The following is a 15,176-nucleotide window of genomic DNA, read 5'->3' as shown; positions in this document are numbered from 1 at the left end:
ACACAGAAACCACGAGACACTTGAGGGCCTCTGTCAACACTCGAATCGTCTTGTATTCACTTTCTATTTTTCTGATCACTACGAATGTTTCTTTTTCTAAATGTAGCCTTCTGATTGTCGAACTGCTCGTTTGTATAACTTCTCACGCATGTTTTTCCTTGTACACTAAAGTAAAGCGTCACCGTACCTTCGTGCCGCTCAGCAGCCCTAATGTCCACTCTCCGTCCTCGCAGCGGTCAGCAAAGGATACGAACTTCGACCGAACAGTGTTTCATCCACTGAGAAGGTGCTCAGCCGGTCTTTGCTGAGAGTGTGTTTGATGTCTTGGATCGGCCGCACGTCTCGTTTGTCTCCGTCGATGCTGCCGTCTGACGGTTTAGGTTGCGCGTCTCTGCGCTGGGACTCCTCCTGCATGCTTCCTGCGTCGGACTTGGACGTCGTGAAATCAGTTATTTCCGTAACTTCTCGACTTTGTTCATCACTTTGCCCCCACGTCTCTTCGCTATCGTTCGGTTCATTCGCTTTTAATCTGGAGAGGCCTTCTGGACTGATCGACCCTTCGCGATGCTCTTCTGTTTTGGATGATGGGAGAAGATCTTTCACCTCTTCAATTGCGGTTTGTGTTTCTGGAGCATTATCAGTAGTTTTCTCCTCAGTTTGGTTCTCAGAGACACTCCCGGGTCTCCCGCTGGTTACTGAACGATGAGTACCTGCAATGCTTTCCACTTCAGTCTTAGACATGTCAGTTTGCTCAGAGTTGTCCTGCATTAAACCCTCTTGCACCTTCTCTTCGTCCAGAGATCCCTTGCTTCCTTTGTGCTCCTCTGACCTCATGTCTTGCCTGCTCACAGACTCCTCATCATTTTGTTCACTCTCTGTTTTGGGGATCAAGTCTTTCACCTCAGTCTCGTCCTCCACTTTCAGGGTGTCTCTCTCACGCGGTTCGCTGTCTTCGGAGTGATCGCTCTCAAGGTTTGACGTCACAGTTTCCTCTTTGCTTTCGTCCCTTGACTCATTTACATCTTTTGCCGTGTGCTCTTGTTCTGCATTTTCTGCAAGTGGACTCGCTGATCTCGGCATCTCTGCAGATTGTACCGCTTCTTCATTAGAGCTGGACACTTGAGCGTCTGAAGTCGATTCCTTCAAGTCTTCTAAAGGCTCAACAAACGTCTCAAAATACTTTGACGTTTGATGCATGGTTACCCAGTTTGTGACCAGATCTGTGTTGTCTTCCCTCGCCAAGGCCTCTGGAGGGTTACTACCTACTGGAACGCTCTCTTCTGCGTCGTCGTTGTTTTGCGTGAGCTGCGACGACCGCGCTTGAGGTTTGAGCAGCACACTCGCTCCTTCCTCCGAGGCCTTGCTCGCATCCTCTGCGTCTGCTCCGTTGCCTCCGTCGGCGGCGGAGAGGTCAGCTGCAGCAGCGTTTTGGTCAGCGTGTGGGTGTTTGTCGGTCGTGGGGTCAGACGGCGCGGTGGACTCGTCGAACTGGTGAGGTGTGTCGTCTGCATCCACAGCGGTGGGGGTTGAAGATTGTGCCTGATCGACTGCAGAAGCAGCTAAGACCTCGCTGGCATCACTCTGGACGTTATCGCTCTTTTTCATCAAATCTGAATCTGTGTTGTCATTTGTAGGGTCAGGTATGTTGCCATCCTCATCTTGTTTTCTTTCACCGTCCTCTCTGTCATCTGATTTTGATTCCTCTTTTACTTTTGTGCCAGATGTCTCCGGCTCCGACTCATTTTTACTGGATTCATCTTGCTTCTCCACACCATCATTCCCGTCCTCTGGCTCACTTTGTACCACATCGGCGTCATCGACTTTGTCGTCTTCATGTTCCTGAGCACCATCTCCAGACTCCACAGTTACTTCTTTAGCCTCTGTGCTCTCAACGTCCGTGGGTTCCTCTGTTGTTCTCCCTTCTTCGGTATTCACTGCTGTTTTCACGTCATCCTTGCCTTCGGTTTGAGCCTCTCCCTCAGCCTCATGGGAAATTTCACCATTTTCAACATCAACTTCTCCCTTTTCACTGTTGTCACGTCCTCCTTCAGTTTCCTTCATTGCATCTTCAGCCTCCAGCGCATTGTTTGGCGTCTCTTCAGCCGTTTTAGTCCCCTGTGATACATTTGCTGCTTCCCTGTCACTGACATCCTCTGACTCAGCACTATTTTCCTCAGATATGTTCACATTATCCTTATCCAAGTCTGCATCTCTGCTTTTCTCAGATTCCTCTGGAATCTCAGATATTTCTTCTCCCTCTGCGGTCTTATCAGTTACAACTTTTTTCTGCTCACATTCTTCATCATCTTTATTCTCCGCTTTGTCTTCGTTCTGATCTTTCTCTTCCTTTTCTGCTTCATCATCCTTTTCTTCATCAGCAGCCGAGTTAATCTCTCCACACTCATTAGTTTTATCAGTCGCGGCTCCCTTTTCTTCAGACTCCTCTTCGTCATTTGTATTCTCGACACATTCGCCATCTTCGTCCTTCTCTGTCTTTTCTGAACTGTCTGCATTCTCTTCATTTGCAACCTTCACTTCTTCTTCACTGTGGTGCTCCTCAGCTTGTTCTTCATTTGCATTTCCTGCAGTGTCTGAGTCACTTTTAGTCCACTCGGAAATGTTTCCCTCGTTTTCTATCCTTTCTTCTGTCTTACTCTCATTATTCTTTTCTTCTTCTGTCTCATCTTTATCCTCCTTTTCACTCCCCTCTCTATTTTCACCTCCTGTTTTCTCATCTGGATGTGTTTCTTCCTCATCACATTTCTCCTCTACCTCATCATCTATTTCCACAGATGATTTTTCTGTCTCACCCCCGTGTTGTTGATTGTCATCTTTACTATCCTCTACTGCTGACACTTCCTCCTCTTTAACATCATCTTTGCTGCCCACATCTTTTGCACTTGAATCTGCTGTTTTATCAACTGTGGTGTCTCCGCTCTCCTCCGACGAGCTGCGTGAATTCTCCGCTGTGACTTCCGTCTCCGATGCTGCGTCTCTGTCCTTGCTGTCTCCCGGCTGCCTCTTCTCCGTGTCGTTTACAGGTGCCTCTTCATAGTTGAGGGCTTCTCGCTCCTCTGAGGGCTCTGCTTTCATCTCCATTGTCTCGCTCGCTGTCATCGCCTCCGCATTATCAGGCGCTGCTGTCTCATCAGTCTGTTTATTCGGCTCTGACACCGATGACTCATCCGCCTCGTCGCTTTTTGTTCCTTGCTCCGTCTCGTCAGCCTCCGCTACAGTTTTGTCCTCCTTTTCTTCGTCTCTCTCTGCAGCATCACCATCGGTGGACTTAGCTGCAGCATCTTCTTGACGTTCTGAAGTCTTGTCATCCTCAATAATTTCCTCTTTGGATACAAGATGCAGAGCTGTATCTTCTGTGTGCTCCGGTTTATCGTTCTCTGCTGAGTTTTTGTCTTCTTCTGATGAAGCCTTTTCATCTGCCTCCTCTATTTTGACCGTCTCATCTTTAGCGCCATCACTGCTCTCCTGGGGCTCTTGTTCGGTTTCGTTCTCCCGATCTTTTGGTTCAGACGTCTCGTCGTGATCCTTCACCTCTTCAGTTTCACCAACAACACCTTCCTCACATTTTGTGTCCTCTTCAAGGGTCGGTTGCTGTTCTGTAAATGTCACAGATCTCACCGCAACTGCATCTGCAAATACAATGAGGAGAATGTTTAGGAAAGTCAATATATTTTACTGCAATCGTTGCCTTCATTCATTTGAATGATGATGAAAGTCTCGTACCCTTGCTGTCTATTTCAGGGCCTTTATCTGTGGACCCCTCCTCCTCCTCGGTGCTGGTGTCGCTCAGTTCGGGCTCCGAGCTGCACTGGGACTCCTTCAGTATGGCTTCTGCCAGCTTCTCCTGCACAGATTTGGCTTGGGAGAGAAAGAGAGAGAGAGAGAAGTTCATTTTAAAGTGAGTCGCTCACGGTGACAACCGATGTCAGATTGTTTTAAGGCAATGAACAAGGCAGTATTTGAACAATGCAATGGGAGAACTGAGCCAATGAAGAAACATACAGCCATGAACAAAATAATGTCTTTAATCTTTTCAGGTGCAAACAGAACATGCAAAATGATAATTAACATGCACAGAAAGAAAACAACAACAACAACAACAACACTTAAACAAGCATGATTCAGTATACAACCAAAATGGAAACACAATGCACAATGTCTTAAAAATACAGATTTATGTATTTTAGGATGTGAATTTGAAACTCCCAATGATAAAAGATTAAAACAAAGAAAGAAAATCATTAAACTTTGGCACTTAAATGTTTTGTGCAAACCGATCCCTGGAGCTAGTTTGGTTGATAAAACCATCCCGGTTTCATCTGGTTAGATATTACAGACATTAAGAAAAAGAAGAACGCTGCTCGTAATGCAAATTACTAATTACACATTATTATTCCTTCAACCAAAACTACAAAGTGCAACTTTAAGAGAAATAAATTGAGTAAAAAGCAAATGTAAGTTACGACAGGCTTTCTTAAAGTGATAAAAATACAATTAAAATATTGTTACAGGTGAGAATTTAACATCCAAACATCTCGAAACTCATTTGGAATAAAAAATAACTTTGGCATGAAAAAGGGGATCAGACAGAAAATCATCACACACAAACAAATGAAAAATAAGCAAACAAAAAAGAAATAACACACAAGTAATTTTTCCACTATCAACTTTTATGACGTCACAATCTCACTTAACATCACAAACTGACAACACAGAACTGTAATCGTCATTTAGTTGCTGTCAGGTCTGAATTGCTGTATTTACATATACACACATTAAGTGGACGGACAGGCCTTGGTGTGATAATAGTGGAAAAACCTCCATAAAAGATGGACTGATCCATTTGTCACTCAGGTGAAAGCTCCAGCGTTGTATTCGTTGGTCTGTACTCACCTCTCTCCTGTTCCTCCTCCTGTTGGTTCTCCTCCACCTCTTTGTCTCCCGAGGTGTCGCCACTCTGTTTATTCTCGTTCCCCGAGGGGACGCCGGTGTCGCAGACCTCTCTCTCTGTGCTGTCCCTCGCACTGTCTTGTGTGTCTGAGTCTTTCGGCACAGCAGGCTCGGCCTCAGTGGCAGCGGCTTCTTCTGGATTTGGTTCATCTTTTTTGTCATCTGGTGGACCAACAGTCTCCTCCTGATCGAGCTCTTTAGGTTTCTCGTCCTCTCTGGAGTCTTTGGTGGATTCAGCATCACTCTCCTCTCGGTCGCTGCTTGAGGAGCTGGAGCCAGAATGAGACGTAACGTCCTCTGTGCAAGAAAGATGGAGATTTTTAAAATTTTTAACAGAAACAAAAAATCCTCTCGAGGTAATGACATGCATGTTTAACCCTTTCAAAAGATGGTTTACTGCTTTACAGATGACACATTGTAATTGATGTCGATAAAGTTCAACATCTCATTGAAATCTAGGCTGCAGAACGATTCTGTTTTGCAGTAACAGCGGTTGTCAAATGAATAAATAGTGTGTGATTGAATGGCACTTTACTCTCAGTAGTTTTACTCGTGTGTTCAAACAAGTGATTCAACCCACCATCCCTCTCGTCGTCTTCGCTCTCAGAGGCGTCGTTCTCTTTAACCTGCCTTTCAGTTTCACCAGATGGAGACGAGGATTCCTTTTCTTTTGCCTCGACGTCTTCTGGAGGGCCCTCGTCGTCTACGTCAAAGTCTTCCTCATAATCTGAGGAGGAAGACATGCAGAAAATTCATTGTGGCACACCGTAGAGTAAAGATCTGCAAAGTCACAAGTATTTATTTCTTATTGGCGCATTCGTGCTTTTCTGTATACCATCTCTGACTTTGTCCTCCTCGGCTGCTGTTTCTTCTGTGACTTGAGTCTCGGTGTGCTGTGGTTGGCTGCTTTCACACTCTGAATGGGATGCAGCCTCGTCTCCGTTCCTCTCCGTCTCCATCTCAGGAGCATCCTTGTGGCTGGTGACTGACTCCTCTCTGCCTTCATATTCTTTCACCCTCTTTGGTGGAGGACTGGGCTTCTTGTCCAATCCCATTGCTATAATGCACCTGAAGACAATACCATGATATACTATTTATGATATACTTAGTTTCGAAGAACAGTTCAACATTTGGACAGATTATGGTCAAGTCGATATTGCGAGGTTGTTATCAAACAGATAATAAAAAACGGTGAGTCGACGAGGAGCAACATAATCATTTGGAGTCGTGTTTCTTGCCCGCTGACTTTCTTATCCTCACTCTCCTGTTAGCAACATCTAACTCTTGGCAAGAAGAACATTGTTGGACTCACAATGGACAGTTTTTCGAGAAAGGCTGTCTTTTTTTATTCTGCACATTCTTCTTCTAACAACGACACTACCCACAGTGCCACTCGACCGCTGACAGTTCACTCAGAGATTTTGAGCTGCAAACTTCAAGCGGAGATGAGCAGCAGACTACAGACGTCTGGTGAACTCACTTCTTTCACTTTCTTTTTTTCATTTTCAAACGTTTCAATCCACAAAAGGCTTTAAAGCAACTTCTTTTCACATAAGCAGTAGTACCGGCCGATACTTACAAACAGACTTTGATGTGTAAACTCAGTGGATATACCCTTTTAAAGACACAGCGGGAGACCTTACTTGTAACAGGGAGAGGCTCCCTCTACGCTGCAGAAACCAAAATGCCCGTGCCTGCCACCGAGTCGGGGGCCCTTCCTGTGTTTGAACTCGCAGCAGGAGCTCAGCCGCTCCACCTGCAGCCCGTTCAGGAAGAAAGTCAAGCTGAAGGGGAAACCGCGGTGTCGCCTTGAGGTGAACTGGAAAGTCTCTGAGGGAAAGATTGAGGATGTAGACGAGCGGTAGGAACACTTTTAAGATCACGATCATCAAATCTGTGACCTTGGTGTTGCAGAACAACCCTAAACCATCCATAACCTGTGAGGCATCTTTACTTATCCCTACAAGCTATGTTAAAAATACAGTCATAACTAAATTTAAAGTTAATTTATAGACTGGTTGACACCTTAACAGAGTTAGTTTGTTGTTGTGCACACTTACATTGTCTAAATGACTTTGCTCCTGAGATTTGCTCTTATTCGTTTACACAAACACACAATCACAGACCCTCACACTGACCTCCCTCGCGGCGCTTTCCCTTGAACACACACAGGTTCTCTCCTCCACAGTGTTGCTGAAACACTTTGAGCTCGTCCCTCATGTCGGTCAGGTCGTGGGAGAGATGCACCGTTTTACCGAAGTACATCATGGTCACGCACACTCCGCTCTGGTGCACAGAGCTCCTCAGCATGGGGGGGTCCTGGATGAGGGGGAAAAACAGCAGGTCGGGGTGAGTGTGATATCGATTGAATCCAGTTTTAGGGAATCATTTTAATTTCCGAATCCCAAATTTGATGTGACTGATCTTCACAGGCAGGTGTTATGTAGGTCAGGAAATGTACAAAATGAAATGTATTCTAATATCACTGACTTGTGTTTTCTTTTTCACGTTATCTCACCTCTGATATCTTTCTCCTGATTAATTACAATATGCAGTTAAATGGACTAAAATGGATACATTTAGGTCAGTTATAGATTCATAATAATTGATTTGATTTTAGTTTATTTATTTTCCTAATTGTCCAGCCACAGGGTTACCACTGAGTCAAATACATGTTTAACAACAATCTGTGACTACAGGTTAAGACATACAGAGTAATCAAAGACACTCACAAAGACATACAATATAACCTCTTCCTGGTATGTCTTGCAGAAATCAATGAATCCCGCACAATTTTTCATTCTTTTGTATTTCATTTCATCAATCTAAAGGGGATGCAGCTTGTAAGTTTGGTGTGGAATGTGTTGTTGCCAAGGAAAACACAGAGAGAGATGAAGACCTCATTGAGGTCCGCTCCGCTGGAGGCCGTGGTCGGACGCAGTCTGCGTCCTCTGAGCGTGCCGCTCGGAGTGACCTTTGCTCCCCTCTCTTTCCTCTTCGTGGATGGAGGCACTGGGGTGACAAAGTTGTTGATGACTGGGAGGCAGTAGGGCGAGATGCCACGGGAGACCTCTGTTGTGGTCAAACGTCTCCGGGACGCCTTGTCCATCTTTGAGAGAGGTTAACAAACAAACTGTGAAAAGACTATCAGGTGTGTTTGTTGTTGTTGTTGTTGTTGCAGCAGGTTAATGACAATGTCTGTGAAGGTGCTTGTTAAAACAGACAAAAGTTTGTTGAAATGTAATATTGTTTTTACATTTTTACACTCCCTTTACAACTGCAAAGTTTCTGCATAGTTTCCAAACAATGTTACCAAAGGAAGATAATATTGATCTCACTCTAGATCAAAATCAAAAATGTTTATGCTTCTGTCTGTATAGAAAAACGGTCCCACGCGCTCCCTATACAAGTAGGCTGAATGAATGAATGATTCTCATGTGTCCCGGTCTCACGGTGCTGTTGAGCGGCCGGTCGTTCTCATTGGAGGACTCGAGGAGTCGGTGAGGGGAGCTGCGTCTGAGCGAAGCTGTGGTGCTGTTGCTGTGGATCGGCTTCAGGCGCACCGGCCTCTGCATCTTCCCCGGGGCGGTGTTGGGTCGAGACGAGCCCGGCTGCAGCACCAGTAACACACACACACAGTCAGCGCTCTGCTCATTACAAACACTGTGTATGCATCGCTAAGGAAACCAATAGAGGACAGAGTCAAATTAGTTTGAATGCTGTGAATTCAATATATGTGAATTCAATATATGTCTGAATTGTGGTGCAAAGGCAAATCAATAATGTGCCTTGACATTCCCCCCCCCCCAACAGATCATTGCTGATGTATTTCAAACTACTCTCTACCTGCTGAAGTGTGAGATGTTTGCAGACATAAGACGAGAGATTTCACCGGGTAAACACAGAAATCCAGGGCAGGATTATCGGCTCTATTTTCTCTCTGTGACTTTTTCAGTTGCACAGATAACACACCACTTAAAACACTCGTGTCTGCACACACAGCAAACAGCAGGTCAGTGTTAGTGTAAACATGCAAACTGCATGCACAGAATATCATTTTCATTGCAGACATTCCTCACCCGAAGGAATGTTTTTGTACGTAGACTTAAAAGGTGCTGGAGGGCTGATTTAGTTTGCTTTGACAAGCGCTAGGCTGGCTGTGCTAACAGCTGTCAGGATTTAACCAAATTTGGAGGGATGGGAAAAATCTTATTAATGAGGACAGTAAATCATTTTTTTATTTTGAAAGACATCTGATTGAACTATCTATATTAAACTGATTGGCCGAATAAAGGTCTTTAACTAAAGGTCGTTTTAAGCTCACAGACCATGTCGTGGCATTCAAAACAACCTTCTTTACACGACAGAGATGCTGTCATTAAAGGTCACATTTCAAAAGCACCTGATTAACAACTTGGACCGGATTATTAAATGTGATGTTACGACGATATGACGAGTCTCTCCATTCACGGACTCAGAGACGTCAACAGGTTGTTTGAAAGTCAGAACCCCCGCAAAGCAGCCGGCCCAGACTGAAGCACTGTGCTGATCCGCTGTCTCCGGTGTTCACACACACTTTCAACAACTCACTGGAGACATGTCATGTACGAGCCTAATGAAGTCTTTTGAGCGCCTTGTCCTGTCCCACCTCAAAACCCTCACCGACCCACTCCTGGACCCCCTGCAGTTCGCCTACAGAGCCAACCAGTCCATCAAGCTCCTGAAGTTCAAGGATGACACCACCCTCATTGGACTCTGGTGGGGATGAGTCCGCCTACAGGTGGGAGATTGACCATCTGGTGACCTGGTGCGGACTGAACAACTTAGAGCTCAACACTCTAAAGACGCTGTGGAGTCCTTCTGCTTCCTGGGCTCCACCATAACCCAGGACCTCAAGTGGGAGCTTAACATCAGCTCCATCACCAAGAAGGCTCAGCAGAGGATGTACTTCCTGAGGCAGCTGAAGAAGTTCAACATGCCAAAGACAATGATGGTGCACTGCCGTCATTGAGTCCATCCTCTGCGCCTCCATTACGTCTGGTACGCTGCAGCCACTGCCAAGGACAAGGGCAGATTGCAACGTATCATTCGTTCGGCTGGGAGGGTGATTTGCTGCAATCTGTCGTCCTTCCGCGACTTCTGGTCTACCAGGACTCTGAGGCGGGCAACAACGATTGTAGCCGACCCCTCTCACCCTGGACACAAACTCTTCGAGTCCCGTCCCTCTAACAGGAGGCTGCAGTCCATCAGGACCAAGACCTCACGCCACAAAAACTCCCATCTGCAGTTGGGTTCATCAATAAAGCCCGGGACCGCCACTGACTCAGACACTTACATCCCCAGGACAACTTTTCTCCATTAATATACACTTGACACTTTAATAACATACTTGTTTTAACATACTCTTATTTGTTTACCATATTTTCTTGTACATTTTCATATTTTTAATAATGTCTTATACTATTGCACGTTTATTGTCATGCACCATTCGCCACATTCCTTGTATGTGTAACGTACTTGTCAATAAACAGCTTCTGATTCCGATATCCACTCAATCTACTGGTGCACCAAGACGGATGTTTTGACTCACGGACTCTGAGGATTCGCAGTGTTCCCCCTCTGGCCCAGAGTGTTGTTTTCGGATGCACCTGGCACCCGTGGGTGGGCGTGGAGACAGGATGCGGCTGATGTCTTCTTCATACCTTTTAGAGCGCTCCACCTTCCAAACAAGACCATTCATTTATGTTGTTGCCATTTTTTGTGCAGCTATATCGCAAAATGATTTGTTAGAAATGGCACTGTAAATAATGGCAATGCTAATAATGTCTTGTTTTATTATGCAAGAGTCATTAGTTTACAAAATAGGGCAACAAAGCAGTGTTTAAATGCAAATGATGTACCTTGATCTTATGCACTCTTTCCCTCCTTGCAAACTCCTCCAGTTTCCTTTTGATCTCTATTTGATGGACACGCTGTATGGGAGGGGCACAGAACAAATGTGCATAATTAGTTATTCAAGGGGAAGCACAGATAAGATGACAGTGTTTTGACATTTCTATCTCTGGTATACAGCATGTTCCTCCCACCTCCATCTCCAGCACCTTGTGGAAAATGGCCTGGGCCAGGCATTCTCGAACGTGTCTCTGGTGGGCTCTCTGGACCAGCTTGTGTCTGTACTCCTTGTCTGGAACAAGACGCCCACTCCTGGTGATCTGAGAACAACAAGAGTCTCACCAGGGTTCAAGCTATGATATGGGTCTTTGAAGACAGTGACCATTCAAACTGAAGTCGCCAACAGCTGATTGATCAGAAATACAAAATCATAAAAGGTCCTGACATTTTATTTATTTTCCAACAGCTTCTTGCTGTGAGTAATGAAGTCCTACACAGACACAAATTCACAAAACTGCGGTTGGACCAAGTTTTGCCATTGTTTTGCTCTCACGTCTTTATACCAAAGTCTCAAATCCTAAACTTTGATTTTCGAGTCATAAAGAAAGTCTGAATTCGTTGTTCATCTAATGTAATGCCATTTGCGCCCTCATCTCTACTTTTCAACTCGCATGTTTTGCATCCTGGAATACATTTTTTGTTGACCTCCGCATAGTTTTTGTACGCAGATGAAATTATCTTCAGTATAATTTTTCCCACCTGGCGCTGAGTAATGTAAACGTCAGTTCTTCTTGGTTCTGTGCTTCAACTTAATTGGATTCTGTCGGATCGGTTCAAACAAAGTGGTTCTGGGGAATTAAGTGTTGACTTTCAGGAAGTGAATTGATTTGTGGCACACCGTTTAAATAAGATGCATTTTCCTCTTGGGGCTTGGGGGGGGAAGTTATCAAGTATTTTTAAGACAAAATGCTCAAGTCTAAGCGACGTCATGACTCATTATTGTCTTTTTTTGATTTAGTCAAGTCCAGTCTAAACTTTCCTTCTGACTCGAGTCCAAGTCATGTGACTGATTTTATGAATACAAAAATAAGCTCATACAACCATATTCGCCAAGCACCAACCAGTTTTCCCCATCCATTTAACTGTTGTTGTATTTCGGTACATTTTGTCCACCTTAACATCGTCAACGTACCAGCCCTGCTCTCTGCAGGTGTCTCCTGATCGGAGTGTTGCTGAAGTATCCAGCCAGATGTTTGTCTGTGAGACTGTTGTAGGCAGAAAGAAGTCTACAGAAACAAAAAGAGAGACGCTCAATTAATCCCGGCCAAAGAAAGTTAATTAAAAGAAGCTTAACTTAATGGCACCCAGACTTTAAATGTTGTCTTCCGCTAGCGTAACTCGAGAGTTCTTGATTACAGTTAAAAGAAAAACAGAATCTCAATAAAATGGCTTCGTGAGGCACAACACCATGTTTGCGTGTTGGTTGTTGTTTCTTGTCCTCATTAATGAGACATCAGCTCGTCAGCAGCCCGGCTAGCCTCAAAGTGTTTTTCCAACACAGATTTGATTTCATCCGGCATTTGTGTATACGAGACAAGAGGATCTCACAACTATCGGGTTTGTTACCGGTGTCTGATTACAGGCGGATGGCACACTTGACCCTCTCTACCTCCTCTTTGTGCACCTGGCTCGTTTGTCTCTGGTGCTCTTCAGCTTTGGCTGCACATTTGTCTTTGATGGTTGAACTATCAAGTGCCATTTTCTTTTACAAGACTTTCTCTGGCCCATTGATGCCTCGAGGAGACACATGGCACCACAATATATATTGTGCTAATGTGCCAAAACAATTCATCTATTCGTTGGCCTATTGGTACACTAGCCTAACAGTAGCATTGGCATATGTTGAATCAACTCAAAGTAGTTGATTATGCCTCTGTAGTGACTATAATGTGTGTTGTACGTCTTATTCTATTTTAGCTTGTTTTAATGACCCATTCTTGGCTTGGCTCTTTGAAGGCTGTTTTTAAATCGTATTTGAATGTCCTTTTAGAACGTGCTTCTTTTGCACTTTGCCTCGAAGCGTTTGATGTTTTATGCAAAGCACTTTGAATTGCCTTGATGGTGAAATGTGCTTTATGAATAATCTTGCCATATGTTCATTCTAGGGTTTCAAAAAACACAACTGAGCCTGGATACAAACCTTAAAAGAGTAAAACAAGTCTGACTTGGTTGCAAGTCAAAGGAAAAAATATTCTGGTGTAAAACAATTGTACACAAGTAGTGTTTTATTATTAGTATGAAACAAAGATAGAAGTAAAAGTACGAATGGTGCATGAGAATGACCCCCAACAATGTGTTATATTACTTTAATGTTGCAGTTCAAGGTGAGGGGAGTTCATTTTAACGACTTCATACAGTTGAATCCATAACAATGCTTCATATTCTATGAAATGTTTTGAATGTAAAATATTTATCTGTGTAATGCCACTGTAGCTGTCAGAAATATGTGTTAGCATCTGTTGGTAGTAACACTTCGTTGAAATACTAAACATGAAGTCGTTCAAATGTTTACTCAAGTACATGTACTTATCTACATCCCACTAGTGGTAACAGAGGACAATTCCCTTTCACAGAATAAAGGATCCTAATACCTCTTTTTCATCACTCGCCATCTTTGTTTCTGCTGTTTCTGCTCGTCTTTTCAGGTTGTGTTCAATGTCACGTGTTGTTCACCTTGAAGCACTTTTATTTGTCACAAAACTGTTGTTGAAAACGTTACAAATCATTTCTTCGTTTCTGGTTGACGTATTATAGGGCCCAGCCTAAACGTAGCATGAGCCTCAGTGATGCCTCAGTGGTGACTATGCAGCTAGACTTTGTACTCTCATACCGTTTCTTCTTGTTTCATGATGCACGCTGTTTAACACTATCATTCGCATAATTGAAGAGTCAATTAAGAGTTGTTTATTTTGGCTCTGTAGTGACTGTGTTGCTCAACATTTTACTCCAAAGATATACTTGTATCAATGAGTTTGCGTAACTGTTTTCAAGTAATTACAAAAATGAGAACGTCAAGATGAAGTAAAAAAAAAAAAAGAAAGTAGACAATATCACCTCACAATCTCCTGAATATGAAACGTTAAATTGAACCTACCCTGGGTTGAGGTGACTCATGGTTTTCAGCTCGAACGCTCTGTGAAAAAACAAACAGCATCTGAGGTGAGAATAGCCGCGGGATTCTCCGGAAGACACCTGCGTTCATGTAAAGTCAACAGGACCCCGGCAGAGTTGGTATAAAGTGTGTTGGTGAGTTTTCAGCTGAGAGGGACTGAAGCTGCACTTCTCTCAGAGGGGAACTGATGACACCCACCGGTTGCCATGGAAGAGCACGTGACGATGCTGCCAATGGGGCTGGTTTCCATTTACAGAGTCCCACTGAACCAGGACAACACCAGAGTACACTCACACACACACACTCTGAAGCACGTGTGTTGAGACAGGTTAATACTAAGGGTGCTTTATTTGTCATTTATTTGCTTCTTTACATTCCCGGGTGTAGTAAAAATGCTGTAAAGCTTTAATCAGTGGTAGAAGAAGTACTCAGATCCTTTACTTTTGTAAAAAATACCATTAAATACTTACAACGAAAAGTCCTACATTCAAAATCCTACTAAAGCACATAAGTATTGTCAGCCAAATGTACTCAAAGTATCAAAGTAAAAGTTATTGATCTGCAGAAAAGTGGTCCCTGTCTGTGATATATTATTATACATGTCATTGTTGTTAATACAGCATCTTACTGTTATAGTTGAGGTGGAGCTAGCTACTGTAGATTAACTTTAGTAACCTGCTGTGGTAACTAGTTACTGAAGCTGTCAGATAGATTTAGTAGAGTACAAATTGAAATATTTCACTCTGAAATAAGGTGGAGTAGAAGTAATATATATATATATATATATATATATATATATATATATATATATATATATATATATATATATATATATATATATATATATACTCTATATTCACAGTTTACCAGGATGAGCTTGAACTGCCAGTCCTCTGGGGCCCTCCTGTGGACATGTGGAGAACTATGTTTAACAGGAACACACCAACGTTTCACATTTTCTGTTAGTGTATGGACAACACGTCTATCATGAAACTCATGAGCACTACAATAACTCTATACAACAGATCATCATGAATGTTTCATCTGATCACACGTTTTGTTTTGTTATATATTTCTGAAACATAAGTGTGGTGGCTTTGCTTCCTGCTGTCCATCTTCCAGTACGATTTGACTTCTCACTGCC

The 15,176-nt window shown here is 43.6% G+C and overlaps 1 protein-coding gene across 1 annotated transcript; it reads right to left on the bottom strand.

Annotated features, from left to right (window-relative positions):
- Positions 1-171: 171 nt before the first annotated feature.
- erich3 (glutamate-rich 3) lies at positions 172-14,034 on the bottom strand (the record flags this gene model as incomplete). The annotated part of the gene is made up of 14 exons (XM_079267261.1): positions 172-3,647; positions 3,742-3,876; positions 4,912-5,265; positions 5,549-5,695; positions 5,804-6,036; positions 6,612-6,798; positions 7,107-7,287; positions 7,877-8,077; positions 8,421-8,579; positions 10,559-10,687; positions 10,869-10,940; positions 11,055-11,180; positions 12,053-12,146; positions 14,015-14,034. 14 exons carry the CDS (start codon positions 14,032-14,034, stop codon positions 208-210), a joined length of 5,478 nt encoding a protein of 1,825 aa, XP_079123387.1. The 3' UTR covers positions 172-207.
- Positions 14,035-15,176: the final 1,142 nt, after the last annotated feature.

Source organism: Melanostigma gelatinosum (assembly GCF_949748355.1).
Source record: "Melanostigma gelatinosum genome assembly, chromosome: 4".
Taxonomy (NCBI): Eukaryota; Metazoa; Chordata; class Actinopteri; order Perciformes; family Zoarcidae; genus Melanostigma; species Melanostigma gelatinosum.
This window is presented reverse-complemented; position numbering and strand designations above follow the sequence as displayed.